The sequence below is a fragment of the Bos taurus genome, chromosome 4 (assembly GCF_002263795.3).
Source record: "Bos taurus isolate L1 Dominette 01449 registration number 42190680 breed Hereford chromosome 4, ARS-UCD2.0, whole genome shotgun sequence".
Taxonomy (NCBI): Eukaryota; Metazoa; Chordata; class Mammalia; order Artiodactyla; family Bovidae; genus Bos; species Bos taurus.
The window spans coordinates 15,724,668-15,743,140 of NC_037331.1; the positions used below are offsets into that span (position 1 = coordinate 15,724,668).

Consider the following 18,473-nt stretch of genomic DNA (forward strand, 5'->3'; position numbering starts at 1 on the left):
CCCCTATAATGAAAAGCACATCATTTTTGCATGTTAGTTCTAAGAGGTCTTGTAGGTCTTCGTAGAACTGTTCAACTTCAACTTCTTCAGCATTATTGGTTGGGGCATAGACTTGGATTACCATGATATTGAATGGTTTGCCTTGGAAACAAACAGAGATCATTCTGTCGTTTTTGAGATTGCATCCAAGTATTGCATTTCGGACTTCATTGCTGCCCTGTAAGTATATTTTTTAGTACCATTTTTCTAGATTCTGTATATATGCATTAGAATATAATATTTATCTTTCTCTTTCTGACTTACGTCACTCTGTGTAATAGGCTCTAGGTTTATCCACCTCATTAGAACTGACTCAAATGCATCCCTTTTATGGCTGAGTAATATTCCACTGTGTACCACAACTTCTTTATCCACTCATCTATTGATGGACATCTATGTTGCTTCCTTGTTCTAGCTATTGTAAACAATGTTGCAAAGAACAATGGGATACATGTATCTTTTTCAATTTTGATTTCCTCAGGGTATATGCCTAGGAGTGGGATTGCTGGGTCATATTTCATGTGAAGAGTTGACTCATTGCAAAAGACTCTGATGCTGGGAGGGATTGGGGGGAGGAGGAGAACGGGAGGACAGAGGATGAGATGGCTGGATAGCAACACTGATTCGATGGATGTGAGTTTGAGTGAACTCTGGGAGTTGGTGATGGACAGGGAGGCCTGGCGTGCTGCAATTCATGGGGTCTCAAAGAGTCGAACACGACTGAGCGGCTGAACTGAACTGAACTGATGGTGGTTTTATTCTCAGTTTTTGAAGGAGTCTTCATACCATCTTCCATAGTGGCTGTATCAATTTACACTCCCACCAACAGTGCAAGAGGGTTCCCTTTTCTCCACACCCTCTCCAGCATTTATTGTTTGTAGACTTTTTGATGATGGCCATCTTGACTGGTGTGAGGTGATATCCCATTGTGGTTTTGATTTGCATTTCTCTAATAATGAGCAATGTTGAACATCTTTTCATGTGTTTGTTAGCCATCTGTATGTCTTCTTTGGATAAATGTCTAGATCTTTTCCCCACTATTTGATTGGGCTGTTTGTTTTTTTGGCATTGAGTTGTATGAGTTGCTTGTATATTTTGGAAATTAATCCTTTGTCAGTTGTTCCATTTGCTATTATTTTCTCCCATTCTGAGGGTTGTCTTTTCACCTTGCTTATAGTTTCCTTTGCTGTGCAAAAGCTTTTAAGTTTAATCAGGTCCTACTTGTTTACTTTTGTTCTTATTTCCATTTCTCTAGGAGGTGGGTCATAGAGGATCTTGCTTTGATTTATGTCTTCGAATGTTCTGTCTCAAGTGTTCTGTTCCTCTAAAAATTGTATAGTTTCTGGTCTTACATTTAGGTCTTTAATCCATGTTGAGTTTATCTTTGTGTATGGTGTTAGGAAGTGTTCTACTTTCCTTCTTTTACATGTAGCTGTCCAGTTTTCCCAGCACCATTTATTGAAGAGGCTATCTTTGCCCCATTGTATATTCTTGCCTCCTTTGTCAAAAATAAGGTGCCCATAGGTACATGGCTTTATTTCTGGGCTTTCTATCTCATTCCATTGGTCTATATTTCAGTTTTTGTGCCAGTACCATACTGTCTTGATGACTGTAGTTTTGTAGTATAATCTGAAGTCAGGAAGGTTGATTCCTTCAGTTCCATTCTTCTTTCTCAAGACTGCTTTGGCTGTTGGGGATCTTTTGTGTTTCTATATGAATTGTGAAACTTTTTGTTCTAGTTCTGTGAAAAATGCCATTGGTAATTTGATAGGGATTACATTGAATCTGTGGATGGCATTTGGTAGTATAGTCATTTTCACGATATTGATTCTTCCTAGCCAGGAACATGGACTATCTCTCCATCTACTTATATCATCTTTGATTTCTTTCATTAGTGTCTTACATTTTTCTGTGTACAGTTCTTTTGTCTCTTTAGGTAAGTTTATTCCTAGATATTTAATTCTTTTTGTTCGAATGGTGAATGGGATTGATTCCTTAATTTGTCTTTCTGGTTTTTCATTGTTAGTATATAGAAATGCAACTGATTTCTGTGTATTGATATGTATCCTGAAACTTTGCTAAATTCAGTGATTAGCTCTAGTGATTTTCTGATACTATCTTTAGGGTTTTCTACGTACAGTATCATGTCATCTGCAAACAGTGAGAGCTTTATTTACTTCTTCTTTTTTGATCTGGGTTACTTTTCTTTCTTTTTCTTTTCTGATTGTTATAGCTTGGATTTCCAGAACTATGTTGAATAATAGTGGTGAAAGTGGGCACCCTTGTCTTGTTCCTGATCTTAGAGGGAATGCTTTCAGTTTTTCACCATCAAGAAAAATGTTTGCTGTAGGCTTATCATATGTGGCCTTTGCTATGTTGAGGTAGGTTCCTTCTATGCCCATTTTTGGAAGAGTTTTAATCATTAATGGGGGCTGAATTTTGTCAAAGGCTTTTTCTGCATCTCTTGAGATGATCATATGGTTTTTATCTTTCGATTTGTTAATATGGTGTGTCACAGTGATTGATTTGCATATTTTGAAGAATCCTTGCACCCCTGGAATAAACCCAATTTGATCATGGTGTATGTGCTTTTTGATGTGTTGCTGAATTCTGTTTGCTAAAATCAGAAAACACTTTTTGAAGCACCTCTCTCTGTGTCCACAAAGCTCCTTGTTCTAGAACTCTAACAGCATGTGGCAGTGAACTGAACAAGGGACATTGCCACATTGACCTCCAAAGGGGTAGAAAACTGCAGTCCTGATATGTCTCCTGATAGAAGGTCGAGAGCCTGATGGTTCCACGGTTCTCATCTGTGGTCACTGTGTACTCAGGTCTCTCTCCCTACTGTAGGCAAAACAACTCACCCCTTCCCGAGGAGGTGCTTTAACCTTTTGTCCCAGTCATTCATGGCAACATGCTCTAAGGTCAGTATGTCTTCATCAGGTTCAGATGTGGCGCTCTTGGTGTGGCAACTTCGTGAACTAAAGAGACCCGCGGTCTCTCCTTCTGCCCCGTCCTGTAACTGGGAGAGGTAATGCCCAAACTGCTCTCACCCAGAAAGGAGGGGGTGGGGGATTGACGGCAGGCGCAGAGGAGGGCAGTTCTGGCATCACACTGAGCAGGCATCTTGGGGGAGCCCCCGCCTTGGGTTGGAGAATGTTAACTAATTATGCCTAGATTTGGCTTCCCGGGAGGCCACCCCACCTCCCCAGCAGTCTCCAGCCCCATTGGCTCTACCCTCTTGGAGTTCCTTCCTTTTCCAGTAACTTCCTTGGCTACCAGTGAAGTAAGCACTGGAGAGTAGACCCTCCTTGGCGGATTAGCACTTTGCTCTGGTAGCTTTCTGTCTGCAGCGTTGTTGTAAATATCCAGTAGTCATAGTCCTTTAATCCAGACTGGTAGTCACTATGGCAGCACAGCTCTCCAAAATTTTATTGGTTACTTATCTATTTGATTGTAGTGAGCTTCAAGTATCTGTAGCTAGATCTACAATTTTGGCTAACTGTCTACAATGCGGGAGACCAGGGTTCGAGCCCTGGGTTGGGAAGATTCCCTGAAGAAGGAAATGGCAATCCACTCCAGTACTATTGCCTGGAACATCCCATGGACAGAGGAGCCTGGTAGACTACAGTCTGTGGGGTCACAAAGAGTCAGACATGACTGAGCGACTTCACTTATAACTATAGTTATATAACTGTAACTGTAACTCTTAGATCCGCTGCATTTCTCATCTTTCACCCTTAAATGTGCCCCCCTTTATTTATCCAGTGGTATCTTTTCTCTGTAAGGCTCCAGTTGGACACTATCCTGCTTCGTCTCTATGCCTTCACCCTTCGTGTCCTAAGTGAAGGGCTTCCCTGGTGGCTCAGTGGTAAAGAATCAGCCCGCCAATTCAGGAGACTTGGGTTCGACCCATGCATTGGGAAGATCTCTTGGAGAAGGGCATGGTAACCCACTCCAGTATTCCTGCCTGGAGAAGCCCATGGACAGAGGAGCCTGGTGGGCTACAGTCCATGGGGTCTTAGAGTCAGACACAACCAAGCAACTAACACACACGCACACATTTTCATGCCAGCTGAGGCTTTAGTATCAGGTTGATGATTATATCCTTGACTTGTCCCTTACCAAGACTGAGAAGACATACAGATGGCTAACAAACACATGAAAAGATGCTCAACATCACTCATTATCAGAGAAATGCAAATCAAGACCACTATGAGGTACCATTTCACACCAGTCAGAATGGCTGCGATCCAAAAGTCTACAAATAATAAATGTTGGAGAGGGTGTGGAGGAAAGGGAACCCTCTTACACTGTTGGTGGGAATGCAAACTAGTACAGCCACTATGGAGAACAGTGTGGAGATTCCTTAAAAAACTGGAAATAGAACTGCCTTACGATCTAGCAATCCCACTGCTGGGCATACACACTGAGGAAACCAGAAGGGAAAGAGACACGTGTACCCCAATGTTCATCGCAGCACTGTTTATAATAGCCAGGACATGGAAACAACCTAGATGTCCATCAGCAGATGAATGGATAAGAAAGCAGTGGTACATATACACAATGGAGTATTACTCAGCCATTAAAAAGAATACATTTGAATCAGTTCTAATGAGGTGGATGAAACTGGAGCCTATTATACAGAGTGAAGTAAGCCAGAAGGAAAAACACCAATACAGTATACTAATGCATATATATGGAATTTAGAAAGATGATAACAATAACCCTGTGTACGAGACAGCAAAAGTGACGCTGATGTATGGAACAGTCTTATGGACTCTGTGGGAGAGGGAGAGGGTGGGAAGATTTGGGAGAATGGCATTGAAACATGTAAAATATCATGTATGAAACGAGATGCCAGTCCAGGTTCAATGCACAATACTGGATGCTTGGGGCTAGTGCACTGGGACGACCCAGAGGGATGGTATGGGGAGGGAGGAGGGAGGAGGGTTCAGGATGGGGAGCACATGTATACCTGTGATGGATTCATTTTGATATTTGGCAAAACTAATACAACTATGTAAAGTTTAAAAAAAAAAAAAAAAGACTGAGATTTAGTTATCTGCTCTTCCTTCAGAGGCGTTCTCTGTTTTAGTTTTAGCTGTTCGGGTTGAGAACTTAGTTGCTTCTTCCAACCTTTTAAGTCTTTGAATGAACTTTATTTTCTTACATTCCTGCCTGTAAGCCAACCAGTTCTTTTCTGATATCATTTCTTTCTTGGATCAGTTTCTTTTTTTTCTTATTTAGTTTTTTTTTTTTTTTTTTTAATCTCATTCCTTGTCTTTTCATCTTTTCCTGTTGCTTTTCCATTTAATCTTTTTTTTTTTTTCCGTTTAATCTTGTTTTTTCTTTTTGCCAGATTTAAAGGCCTTGTCTTGAGGATGCCAAACTTTTTCCAGACTTCTCTTATCGCTCCATCATTATATCCAGTAAGCTCTGTCTTTGCAGATTTCATAGGCTCTTCCTTTTCCTTAACTGAAATATTTTCTTTTTCACACAGCTTGTGTTTTTCTTCTCCTTTTTTTTTTTTTTTTTAATTTTAGAAAGTGAAACCTGCCAGATATGTTTCCAACAAACTGACTCGTTTACCATCTACTCTGATCTACAACTCAGGGCAGGTTGACCTACACAAGTACCCGAACAAATCACAGTTTCTAGAAGGCTTTTGATCAGATAAAATCTTGACTTACCCTCCCTGCTTGATGTTCTGGTTTTGTTGTTCAGTCAGTCTTTGTGACCCCATGGACTGCAGCATGCCAGGCTTCCCTGTTCTTCACTGTCTCCCTGAGTTTGCTCAAACTCATGTCCTTTGAGTCTATGATATCAATCAACCATCTCATCCTCTGTCATCCCCTTCTCCTCCTGCCTTCAATCTTTCCCAGCATCGGGGTCTTTTCCAGTGAGTCAGTTCTTCGAATCAGGTGGTCTAAGTATTGGAGTTTCAGCTTCCGCATAGTCCTTCTAATGAATATTCAGGACTGATTTCCTTTAGGATGGACTGGTTGGATCTCCTTGCAGTCCAAGGGGCTCTCAAGAGTCTTCTCCAACACCATAGTTCAAAAGTAACAATTCTTCAGCACTCAGGCTTCTTTATAGTCCAAGTCTCATATCCATACATGACTACTGGAAAAACCATAGCTTTTACAAGATAGACCTTTGTCAGCAAAGTAATGTCTCTGCTTTTTAATATATTTTCCAGGTTGGTCATAGCTTTTCTTCCAGTGAGCAGGTGTCTTTTAATTTCATGGCTGCAGTTACCATCTGCAGTGATTTTGGAGCCCGAGAAAATAAAGTCTGTCACTGTTTCCCCATCTATTTATGATGAAGTGATGGGGTCAGATACCATGATCTTCATTTTTTGAATGTTGAATTTTAAGCCAGCTTTTTCACTTTCCTCTTTCACCTTCATTGAAAGGCCCTTTAGTTCTTTGCTTTCTGCCATAAGGGTGATGTCATCTGTATATGTGAAGTGATTGATATTTCTCCCAGCAATCTTTATTCTAGCTTGTGCTTCATCCAGCCTGGCATTTCTCATGATGTACCCTGCATATAAGTTAATAAGCAGAGTGACAGTATATAGCCTCGATGTAATCTTTTCGCAATTTTGAACCAGTCCATTGTTCCATGTCGGCTTCTAACATTGCTTCTTGTCCTGCATACAGGTTTCTTAGGAGGCAGATAAGGTGTTCTGGTATTCCCATCTCTTGAAGAATTTTCCAAAGCTTGTTGTGATCCACACAGTCAAAGGCTTTAGCGTAATCAATGAAGCAGAAGTAGATGTCTCTCTGGATTTCCCGTGCTTTTTCTATAATCCAGAGGATATTGGCAATTTAATCACTGGTTCCTCTGCCTTTTCTAAATCCAGCTTGTACATCTGGAGGTTCTCAGTTCATGTACTGTTGAAGACTAGCTTGGAGTATTTTGAGCATGGTCTTGCTAGCATGTGAAATGAGTACATTTGTGCAGCAGTTTGAACATTCTTTGGCATTGCCCTTCTTTGAGATTGGAATGCAGACTGACCTTTTCCAGTCCTGTGGCCTAGTTTTCCAAATTTGCTGGCATATTGAGTGCAGTACTTTCACAGCATCATCTTTGAGGATTTGAAATAGTTCAACTGGAATTCCATCACCTCCACTAGCTTTGTTCACAGTGATGCGTCCTAAGGCCCACAAGACTTTGCACTCTTGGATGCCTGGCTCTAGGTGAGTGAGCACACCATCATGGTTATCCAGGTCATTAAGATTTTTTTTGTATAGTTCATCTGTGTATTCTTGCCACTTCTTAATATCTTCTTCTGTTAGGTGCATTCTGTCCTTTTTTGTGCCCATCTTTGGATGAAATGTTCCCTGGGTATCTCTTTCTTGAAGAGCTCTCTGTTCTTTCCCATTGTTTTCCTCTATTGTTTTCATTATATAGTTTTCCTCTATTTCTTTGCATTGTTCACTTAGGAAGGCTTTCTTATCTCTCCTTGCGATTCTTTGGAACTCTGCATTCAATGCGTATATCTTTCCTTTTCTCCTTTGCTTTTTTCTTCTCTTCTTTTCACAGCTATTTGTAAGGCCTCCTCAGACAGCCATTTTGCTTTTTTGCATTGCTTTTGTGGGCGAGGTTTTGTTCATTGTCTCCTGCAGTGTTACGAACCTCGTGTAGTTCTTCAGGCACTCTATCAGATCTAATCCCTTCAATCTATTTGTCACTTCCACTCTATAATCATGAGATTTGATTTAGGTCATACTTAAATGACCTAGTGGTTTTCCCTACTTTTTTCAATTTAGGTCTGAATTTGGCAATAAGGAGCTCATGATCTGAGCCGTAGTCAGCTCCTGGTCTTGTCTTTGCTGTTTGTATACAGCCTCTCCATCTTTGGCTGCAAAGAATATAATCAATCTGATTTCAGTATTGACCATCGGTGATGTTCATGTATAGAGTCATCTCTTGTGTTATTGGAAGAGAGTGTTTGCTATGACCAGTTCATTCTCTTGGCAAAACTCTGTTAGCCTTTGCCCTGCTTCATTTTGTACTCCAAGCCACACTTGCCTGTTACAACAGGCAAGTTTGGCCTCGGATATTCTGATATGGGCAGAATATATGAAACTGAAATGTGGGGCACTTGATGCCACGAGGAATTCTGCTTTGCTGTCTCTTGTATCGCTTTGCTAATAGGGACTGTCCTCAGAATGGTACGTGTTCTCCCCAGTTCCCTTTAGCTTCTTTCCCAGTTGTTTTCTAGGAGTTGTTGCCCTGCCCAAATATATAAAGCTGAATGTACAAAGTTCAGTTCAGTTCAGTTGTTCAGTCGTGTCCGACTCTTTGCGACCCCATGAACTGCAGCACACCAGGCCTCCCTGTCCATCACCAACTCCTGGAGTCCATCCAAACCCATGTCCATCGAGTCGGTGATGCCATCCAGCCATCTCAAACTCTGTCGTCCCCTTCTACCTTCAGTCTTTCCCAGCATCAGGGTCTTTTCAAATGAGTTAGCTCTTCACATCAGGTGGCCAAAGTATTGGACTTTCAGCTTCAACATCAGTCTTTCCAAAGAACACCCAGCACTGATCTCCTTCAGAATGGACTGGTTGGATCTCCTTGCAGTCCAAGGGACCCTCAAGAATCTTCTCCAACACCACAGTTCAAAAGCATCAATTCTTCGGCTCTCAGCTTTCTTCACAGTCCAACTCTCACATCCATACATGACCACTGGAAAAACCATAGCCTTGACTAGATGGACCTTTGTTGGCAAAGTAATGTCTCTGCTTTTTAATATGCTGTCTAGGTTGGTCATAACTTTCCTTCCAAGTAATAAGCATCTTTTAATTTCATGGCTGCAGTCACCATCTGCAGTGATTTTGGAGCCCAGAAAAATAAAGTCAACCACTGTTTCCACTGTTTCGCCATCTATTTGCCATGAAGTGATGGGACTGGATGCCATGATCTTAGTTTTCTGAATGCTGAGCTTTAAGTCAACTTTTTCACTCTCCTCTTTCACTTTCATCAAGAGGCTCTTATTTCTTCACTTTCTGCCATAAGGGTGGTGTCATCTGCATATCTGAGGTTATTGACATTTCTCCCGGCAATCTTGATTCCAGCTTGTGCTTCTTCCAGCCCAGCGTTTCTCATGATGTACTCTGCATATAAGTTCAATAAGCAGGGTGACAGTATACAGCCTTGACGTACTCCTTTTCCTGTTTGGAACCAGTCTGTTGTTCCGTGTCCAGTTCTAAGTGTTGCTTCCTGACCTGCGTACAGGTTTCTCAAGAGACAGGTCAGGTGGTTTGGTATGCCTGTCTCTTTCAGAATTTTCCACAGTTTATTGTGATCCACACAGTCAAAGGCTTTGGCATATAAAGGAGAAATTGATGTTTTTCTGGAACTCTCTTGCTTTTTTGATGATCCAGTGGATGTTGGCAATTTGATCTCTGGTTCCTCTGCCTTTTCTAAAACCAGCTTGAACATCTGGAAGTTCACGGTTCACGTATTGCTGAAGCCTGGCTTGGAGAATTTTGAGCATTACTTTACTAGCGTGTGAGATGAGTGCAGTTGTGCGGTAGTTTGAGCATTCTTTGGCATTGCCTTTCTTCGGGATTGGAATGTACAAAGATGTAAGGACAAAGAGGCGAGAGGCTGTGTGTGTGTGGAGGGGGCAGTGCACAGTAATCTCACCAATATAGATATTTGCCTGATAGGGCTTTAAATCTGGCTGCAGTTTTACCATGAATACAGCCCTGAGTGTCTGAATCAGATAACCAGCTCTGGAGGGTGTGTGTAGTGCCTTCTTTTCTTTTCTCAGGTGGCTTCAGTTTCATGCGGCATGATAAAAAATCTGGAGAGGTGGTTTTTTTTTTTTTTCCTTTCCTCAGTCCAGTGTCCAGTTAATGGTTCCTGGGATCCTTTCAGATTTGGTGTTATCTGTTGATTTTAGTTTTACTTGTAGTGATTTCTTGGATTATTTCCTACACGTTCAGAAGTCGAGAGCGGTTGCAGGATTCAAGGCACACAGGGTGTCAAACTGGAAGTCCATCTCCTGATATTCTGGTTTTGCTTTCTGATACTTCTGTTACCTAGAGAGGGCTCGTGTTCTTAAGTTTGGGGATAGAATTCCTAAAAGTCCTTATTGTGATCTCTTTACATTTGGCTTTTTAGTAAGAAGGGTGAAAGTTTCATCTGAATTTGACATAATACCATGTTTGCTTCTGTTTCAGGTAGCAGCAGAAGCAGCAATGTTTCACTTCTTCAGGAAGCCTCTGGAATCTAAGAAGCCGTCAGTGCCCGAGACAGAGGCAGATGGCTTTGTCCTTTTAGGTGAGCGTTTTTCGGGCTTAGTTGTCGTTGTTTAGTGTCTCAGTGGTGTCTGACTCCTTGCGACCCCGTGGACCGTAGCCCACCAGGCTCCTCTGTCCATGGGATTCTTCAGGCAAGAACACTGGAGTGGGTTCCCATTCCCTTCTCCAGGGGATCTTCCCAATCCAGGGATTGAAGCCACATTATTAGATTAATGATTTTTGTTTTAAAAGACTACTTGAAAAGTTGTATGATTGATTTAAAAATATTTTTCTACTAATTCCAGAATTAGTTGATGTATATGAAATGTATAAAAATATGGATCATTAATCACTTGAAATATTATTGTCAAGTCTGACTTTTCTTGTATATCAGTTTGAATGTGTCCTTTGGGTTCAATTTATAAAATCATCCCATTTTTTCTATCCTGTAAGTGAGTCAACCTTTTTAATTATGAAAAGCCAGAAGTCTTGAAGAATTCTTGATAAATTCAGATTGTGTTTGAAGAAACAGGGCTTAGTGCTGCTTATAAATCAGCTTCTGAAATTAAATTAGGCATCTAGTACATAGTTGCTGAATGAGGTACATTTATTTTTTTATTTAAGTAGAGTTGATTTACAATATTACATTAATTTTCACGGGTACAACATAGTGATTGAATATTTTCACAGATTAAGTGCCAGTAAAAATTATTATAAGAACTGTTATAACGTAATGGCTATAATTGTGCTGTATAGTACATCCTTGTTGCTTATCTTTTTTTATATATAGTAGCCTGTATCTCTTAATCCCATACCCCTAACTTGCCCTTCCCTCTCCCTTTTGGTCACCACTAGTTTGTTTTCTGTATCTGTGAGTTTGTCTCTATTTTGCATATGCTTCACTTGTATTATTTTTGTGATTCCACATGTAAGTGATGTCGTACAGTATTTGTCTTTCTTTGATTTATTTCACTAAACATAATGCTCTCTGGGTCCATCCATGTTGTTGACAATAGCAGAATTTCATTCTTTTTTATGGCTTTTTATTCTTTTTTTCTGTGTGTGTGTGCACGTGCACATTGCACTTTCTTAGTCCAGTCGTGTGTTGATAAGTACTTGGGTTTTCTCTTGTCTTGGCTATTTTAGATGGTGCTCCTGTGAGCTTAGGGTACATGTATTTTTTTGAGTTAGTGTTTTCATTTTTTCCAGCTATACACCCAGGAGTGGGATTGCTGGATCATATGGCAGCTCATTTTTAGTGTTTTAAGGAACCTCCATTCTGTTTTGCATGGTGGCTACACCAGTTTACATTCCCATCAAGAGTTTTGAAGTACACTTTAAAATCTAAATATGTTAAATAGTGTCTCCTGAATCTTAAACTAGTTTATTTTCTATTATAAAATTAATCCCTGCTAGTTGTTAAGATTTTAGTGGCTTTAAAAAATACTCCTTTCAACCAGATATTACGCTCTTCCCAAGGGGAGTTCGGAAACATGACGTTTCCGTCGTGTCATTTTCCAGTCCCAAAGAAGGGATTGGCAGTCTTTCGCTGGTTCTTCCCAGCAGCTGTCTTCTCATAGGCCGTTGAGGAGCAACTAAAACCCAGTGTCCCCTGGGGACACCCGTCCTCTTCCACCTGGATTTCCTTCTGCCAGAGTCAGCTCCTTATCTGAGGATTTGCATGAACTTATAGCATGTTTGCTCTTGACAGTATTTCTCAGGGTCTCCATTTGTAGATTCTGGTTCTCTACCTTTTCTCTCTATATCTTGGCCTAGTCACTCCGAGGTCCCTTGGCATTGGCAGAGGCTCTGTGTGTCTTGACAAGTGGAAGACGGCTTTTTGGGTTTGCAGGTTATGTTGAACTTTTAGATTAGGCCTTCTAAGAGCCAGGCTCACACCATACCTCTGACCCCACACATTCAGAATGGGTGGCTGGATCTCTGCCTTTTCAGCACTTCTCTTCAGAACCTGGTTTCTTGCAGTAAGGACACGGGAGTTTTACCCCTCTGGCCCTCTTCCATTTCTTGGCCTTAATCTCTGGGAGACCAGAGGAGAGTTTTCCTTATAGTTAAATGCTACCATAAAATATGCTGTCTTTTCCACAGTCATGTTCTGGTAGGCCTGTGGGTTTCCTGGATCTGCTTCCTGGGACCTGGAACAGGGGCCGTAGGTGAGAGTGGTGAGAGCTGTTTTCTCTCTGACCAGATCCGCTGCGTCTGAGGCAAAGTAGTGGGGCATAGTCTGACTAGGGTTGCTGGTTTTTCTGGGGAGCCTCCTGACAGGGATGAAGTGGGGTGCCACCAACCCGGCTGCTTCCCTGGCCCTTCTTACAGTGTCAGGAAATTGTGCTTTGGCTTCCAAGACAGATCATCCCCCACTTCTGTTTCCAGTGCTGCCAGTGTTGCTTCCCTCTGACCTGCCGAATTAGCCCAACTAACGGAAAAAACTTCAGGGGTGCCTCTAGTCTCCTGTGATGTTTCTGCCTCTTCTGGAGTTTCACAAAAAGTTCTTTCAGGAATTTGCTCTAGCAATGCCTGGTTCTCCAAACTCTGCTCTGTATTTCTTGTTTTAGAATACCTCTGTAGCCTGGAGAAAGGCATGCAACCCACTCCAGTATTCTTGCCTGGAGAAGCCCCATGGACAGAGGAGCCGGGTGGGCTGCAGTCCATGGGGTCCCATGGAGTGACGCAACTGAAGTGACTTAGCACACAGCTTTAATGCACATGCAGAGAGCTGTGTTTTCCTGTTGTCTCATGATGAGAAATAGTGCACTGACGTGTCTGCGAGCACACAGCTTCTGTAGCTGTACTTGAAGAACTCTTGATCCGTCTTGGCTTCTTCTGTGGCCTGCCACTTGCAACATCACAGAGACAAGTTTTAACCACAGCTGAAAAAGCTGCTGCGGCTGCTGTTTCTAAAATCTCCTCCGGTGTCTGGAGATACACTTCAAGCTTGTAGCTTGAAGATATTTCACTGCCTGTCTTAGCCCAGCAGGGGTTTCTGCCCCCAACTGGTGAAGCTTCTGTTGTGGACTCTACCTTTCTAAGAAAGAGTAGTTTAAGTAGTGGTCCTTACCTGAGGCTCAGAAGACAGAAATGCCAAGAGTTGCTACTTCTTGAGGGAATCTCCAGCTATTACTTCCTCTAGTATGGTTTCACAGACCAGCTGCTCCGTCTGATACCTCTCAGCTCTAACGGTGCCGTTTCCCGTAAGCTGACACGCTGTGTGTTGAGAGCGTTTTTGCAGGGCCATCTTGGCCTGAGTGGGATTTAGCTCCTGCACCACGTGTGCTGTGGTTGAGCAGTCACAGTGAGGCATCATCCTGCCCCAGGCTCAGGACTGTAATTTAATTTCAGGTGCGGCTGGTCCCACACCCTTGTTCAAATGATCCAAGCAAGAGCAGACCCCCACATGTTGACTGAGGCCTCCTGGTCCTTCAGCTGCCGTGTCTACTGATGCTTATCTCGGTTTAGTGCCATTTTTTCCCCCAGGTGTAAAGCTCCAACCCCTCCACCATTTTCCATGAAAAATCCTTGGGTTACTATGGTTATGTGATTTTTTTTCCTCCTAGAATCTTCCAGAAAGTTTTTTTTTTGTTTGTTTTGTTTTTATCTCCTGCTTTCAGGAAGAAAAGGAGAGGACAGAGTGCCCTTCTTGCACCTGGTGTTTTTTCAAGTTTAGCTCAGAATAATCTTTATGCCAAAGTGGCATATTTTGGGTTGGTATATCTGCCACCCTTCACCATTTGGGGAAGTTACAAAACCTCCCAGGTATCATTTAGCTTATTTAGAAAATGAGCATGGTAACAATAGGGTTATTCAGGAGATTAAATGAGTTAATGTGTGTAATATGCTTAGGAGAACACTTTGAGTGAGGTGGTCATGTTATCTCCATATACGGTGTGTGCTAAATTGCTTCAGTCATGTCCAGCTCTTTGTGACCCCATGGACTGGCCTGCCGGGCTCTCTGTCCATGAGATTTCCCAGGTGAGAATATTGGAGTGGGTTGCTATACCTTCTCTGGTGGCTCAAACCCAGGGATGAAACCCATATCTTTTATGTCTCCTGCATTCGCAGGGTGGTTCTTTACCACTAGCTCCCTGGGAAGCCCCCATATACAGAAGAGGACTTGAAAAAGTTCGCCAGCTTACATGGGCCAGATCTGGAATCAGCCCAGGCCTTCTAACTTCAGAGCCTGTCCTCTTAACCACTAAGCTATCCCTCTTTTTTTTTTTTTTTTTTTTTTAAGTCACATTATCATTTTAAATTTTGAGACAGTAGTGACACTTTAAGCTCTTTTTAAAAATTTAAATTGTGTTCAATAATTTTCAAATATTCCTTAAGTAACTTTATTATTGAATGGGATTAAAATATAGTGCAAAGGAGAACAGGATTAAATGCCAGAGAAGTATAAATATATCATGTCTGTCAGTTTAACTTTCCCTGAGTTCCCTAGACAATTAATTTTTAAAAGACTAAGTGCTATGCTTTCTTGTTTTCTTTTTTTAATAAAAGAGGGTTGGTTGTGTTATACATAAATTTGGCTTTAATTTTGGCTGCCTCAGACGTTCCACTATTTAATATTTTTAGATACTTAAAAATATTACAATAAACTATAATCTCCTTAATGAAGTTGCCATTGGAAGACAGAGTCAGCCCTCTATTTCCACAAAGTTCCACATCTATGAATTCAACCCACTGCAGATTGAAAATATTGGGGAAAAAAAAAAAATCCAGAGTGGTCCAGCAAAGTAAAACTTAAATTTGCCGCGTGTCTAGCAACGGTTCCCATGCCGTTTATATTGTATCAGGTGTGATGCGTAATTTAAAGTATACAGGAGGGTATGCATAGGTTATATGCGAATACTGCACTGTTTATTTAAGGAACTTGGTGAGCCACTGCAGATTTTAATAAGGGTGCTGCAGAAACCTAGGGACAACTCTACACTGTTGAGTTAGTGAAATATCCTTCTGCCGTTAAAGCCTTAACTGAAAATTGACCAATAAAACTCAGGATAGGTTATTTGGGAATATAGTAAATTACCTTAAAACATAGGATGGTAATCTGTTTTTAGAAACTGGTCTAAGTTCTTTTTATCATATGGTTCTACATTAACTTATATAATATCTACTTTTACTCTCAGAGCATGCTCTGTGTATGTGTAAAAAAATTTGAAAAGATATCACACAGGTCAGATGATAGCTATGAACGACTTTTATCAACATGACTCCGTCCTTTGGCATATGTGCTTTGGTTATCATGTGTCCACTCATCTTGCTTGGTCCTTTTGTGCAGTAGATAGATTGCAGGAAAATAATTGTCTGTACGTGTTTCTGTGTGTTTGTTAACTTATAAATGATACACCTAAGTGAAGGCTTAGATTATATCTATACCAACAACTTCTTCAGTTCATTTCAGTCGCTCAGTTGTGTCCGACTCTTTGCGACCCCGTGTACCGCAGCACGCCAGACCTCCCTGTCCATCACCAACTCCCAGAGTTCACCCAAACCCATGTCCATTGAGTCAGTGATGCCATCCAACAGTCTCGTCCTCTGCCATCCCCTCTCCTCCTGCCTTCAATCTTTCTCAGCATTAGGGTCTTTTCAAATGAATCAGTTCTTCGCATCAAGTGGCCAGAGTATTGGAGTTTCAGCTTTAACATCAGTCCTTCCAATGAACACCCAAGACTGATCTCCTTTAGGATGGACTGGTTGGATCTCCTTGCAGTCAGAGGGACTCTCAAGAGTCTTCTCCACCACCACCAGTTCAAAAGCATCGATTCTTCAGTGCTCAGCTTTCTTTATAGTGCAACTGTCATATCCATACATGACCACTGGAAAAACCATGGCTTTGACTAGACAGACCTTTCTCGGCAAACTGATATCTCTGCTTTTTAATATGCTGTCTAGGTTGGTCACAGTTTTTCTTTGAAGGAGCAAGCATCTTTTAATTTCATGGCTGCAGTAACCATCTGCAGTGATTTTGGAACCCAAGAAAATAAAGTCTGTCACTGCTTCCATTGTTTCCCCATCTATTTGCCATGAAGTGATGGGACCAGATGCCATGATCTTAGTTTTCTGAATGTTGAGCTTTAAGCCACCTTTTCATTCTCCACTTTCACTTTCATCAAGCGGCTCTTTGTTTTTCTTCGCTTTCAAGGTGGTATCATCTGAGTATCTGAGGTTATTGATATTTCTCTCAGCAATCTTGATCCCAGCTTGTGCTTCATCCAGCCCAGCATTTCACATGATGTACTCTGCATATATGTTAAATAAACAGGGTGACAATATACAACCTTGACATGCTCCTTTCCCAGTTTGGAATCAGTCTGTTGTTCCATGTCTCTAACTCTTGCCTCTTGATCTGAATACAGATTTCTCAACAACTTCTTATCAGTATGGATTCTGTAGAATTTGTTAAGACTGTTATCTTACTTGGCCTTTATAACGTATTTCTAAAAAGGTTAGAGGTTAGAGTAAATTATGTTGTTAAGGGTATAAGTTACCTGTATTTCCCTCCTTGACAATACCTTTTCCCCTAGACATGCCTTCCAACTTAACACAAATAGGTTTGAGGTCACGATTATTAGATGATGTTGCTGAAGTCGACACCCATGACTTGAAACTCAGGGTCTAAGCAGACCCTAGGCTCTTTTATTGATAATAGGGATATATGGGCTGCTTGTACAGAATTAGCTCACTTTTGGACAGAAAGCTTTTTCCATTAGGGTTTCCAAAGCATTTAGCCTTTGTAAAATGTCGAGTGTGCTAAATAATAGTAAGGAAATTAAAAACAAAAAGGCCTGGTGGGAAAACATCCTTTCGCTTTAACTAGTTCCTATTCTCATAAGGAGGTAATAACTATTCGTTCATTCAGTAATGAAATCGAAGTAATCCTCTAGGGTACTCATTTTACACAAAAACAAATTGCAGTTTTCTTTTGTATCACTGGGTGGCGGTTTTTCTTAGTCTTACACTACTGTTTAAAACCCCAGCAAGCCTGGTACTATTTGTAATTACCAGGGTTTTCTTCTGTTATGACATGTTTAATTGTGCTTTCAAGACATTATCTTTAGGTTGATTACAAATTTACTACTGTAGTATGCAACCTCTTATTTTAAATTAAGGAAAAGAGTATGTGTTGCCTAGATGTTGGCATAAAATCCTTCCAAAACTAGGACAAAGGCATCAATTAGCTTATTATATTATAGAAAAAAAGAAAAATAATAGCAACCAAGAAAAGTCACAGAAAATAAAGTGGAAAGGATTACTGTATATTCACCAACATTGGTGACCAAATAGTGAGTATAACTTTGGAGCAGGCAAATGAAATTGGGCAAACACCATTAAAGAGATTAAAGGAATTGGGTTACAGTAAAACTAAAGTTCATCGTGTTTTTCAGAATATGCAGGTGCTTCTTAAAACTATAGCCTAAGAACTTCTAGCTCCCATTAAGCTAATTATTTTGTAAAACTGATTGAATTTAGAATCAGTTTAGTAATTCACCACAGCTTGAATTTCATCTTTTAAATACTGACACTGAAGTATGTACTTGAGTCTCACCTCTGTTTGCCAGTTTAAATGGTAAATCAGGTTTTGGGAAATAGTGCGTTTAAAGTTTTAAGACTGTCTCCTACTGAATTCCCCATGGTGGGAATCATTGAAATCATGTATACACACTAAAGTTGAACTGTCACATTTTTATGTGGAACTTTTTAGGTAGTGTCTTCGTCTCTGTACTGTGGCCTTTATTTAAAAGTGAAAATCTAGTGGTGTATAATAAAAATTTACATTCCAGAGAATAAGGGACAGTAAGTCACTCTGATTCTGTGTAGGACTGAAGGCTGTAATGAAAACAGCAGTGACAGAAACTAAACAGATTTTCACCATGTGTTTCCCCATCCTTACAAGAGAAGCATAACATCTTCAAAAGAAAGTGTTTATGGGTTAAAAAAGCAGCCGACCCTATTAATATCCCTATTAATATCTTACCCATGTATTGTGCTATTCAGAAAAAGTCAAATTGCAGTGAATTTACTTGGCAGTCTTTCTGTTTTTTTCTCTTGACCTTTCAATTTTAAAGGAAGTATGCCAGGATTTTCAACTGAACTCATAGCACAGTTGTTTATTTTCCCATTGAGAAATGGTGAGTCGTGTGTATAATGGATAAA

The 18,473-nt window shown here is 40.8% G+C and overlaps 1 protein-coding gene across 1 annotated transcript in view; it reads left to right on the plus strand.

Moving 5' to 3' along the window:
• UMAD1 (UBAP1-MVB12-associated (UMA) domain containing 1) overlaps window positions 1-18,473 on the plus strand; it is a 295,880-nt gene that overhangs the window by 28,988 nt on the left and 248,419 nt on the right. Inside the window, exon 3 of the mRNA XM_002686687.6 lies at window positions 10,242-10,341. Coding sequence (XP_002686733.3) covers window positions 10,242-10,341 — 100 coding nt within the window. The remainder of the gene's footprint in view (window positions 1-10,241; window positions 10,342-18,473) is intronic.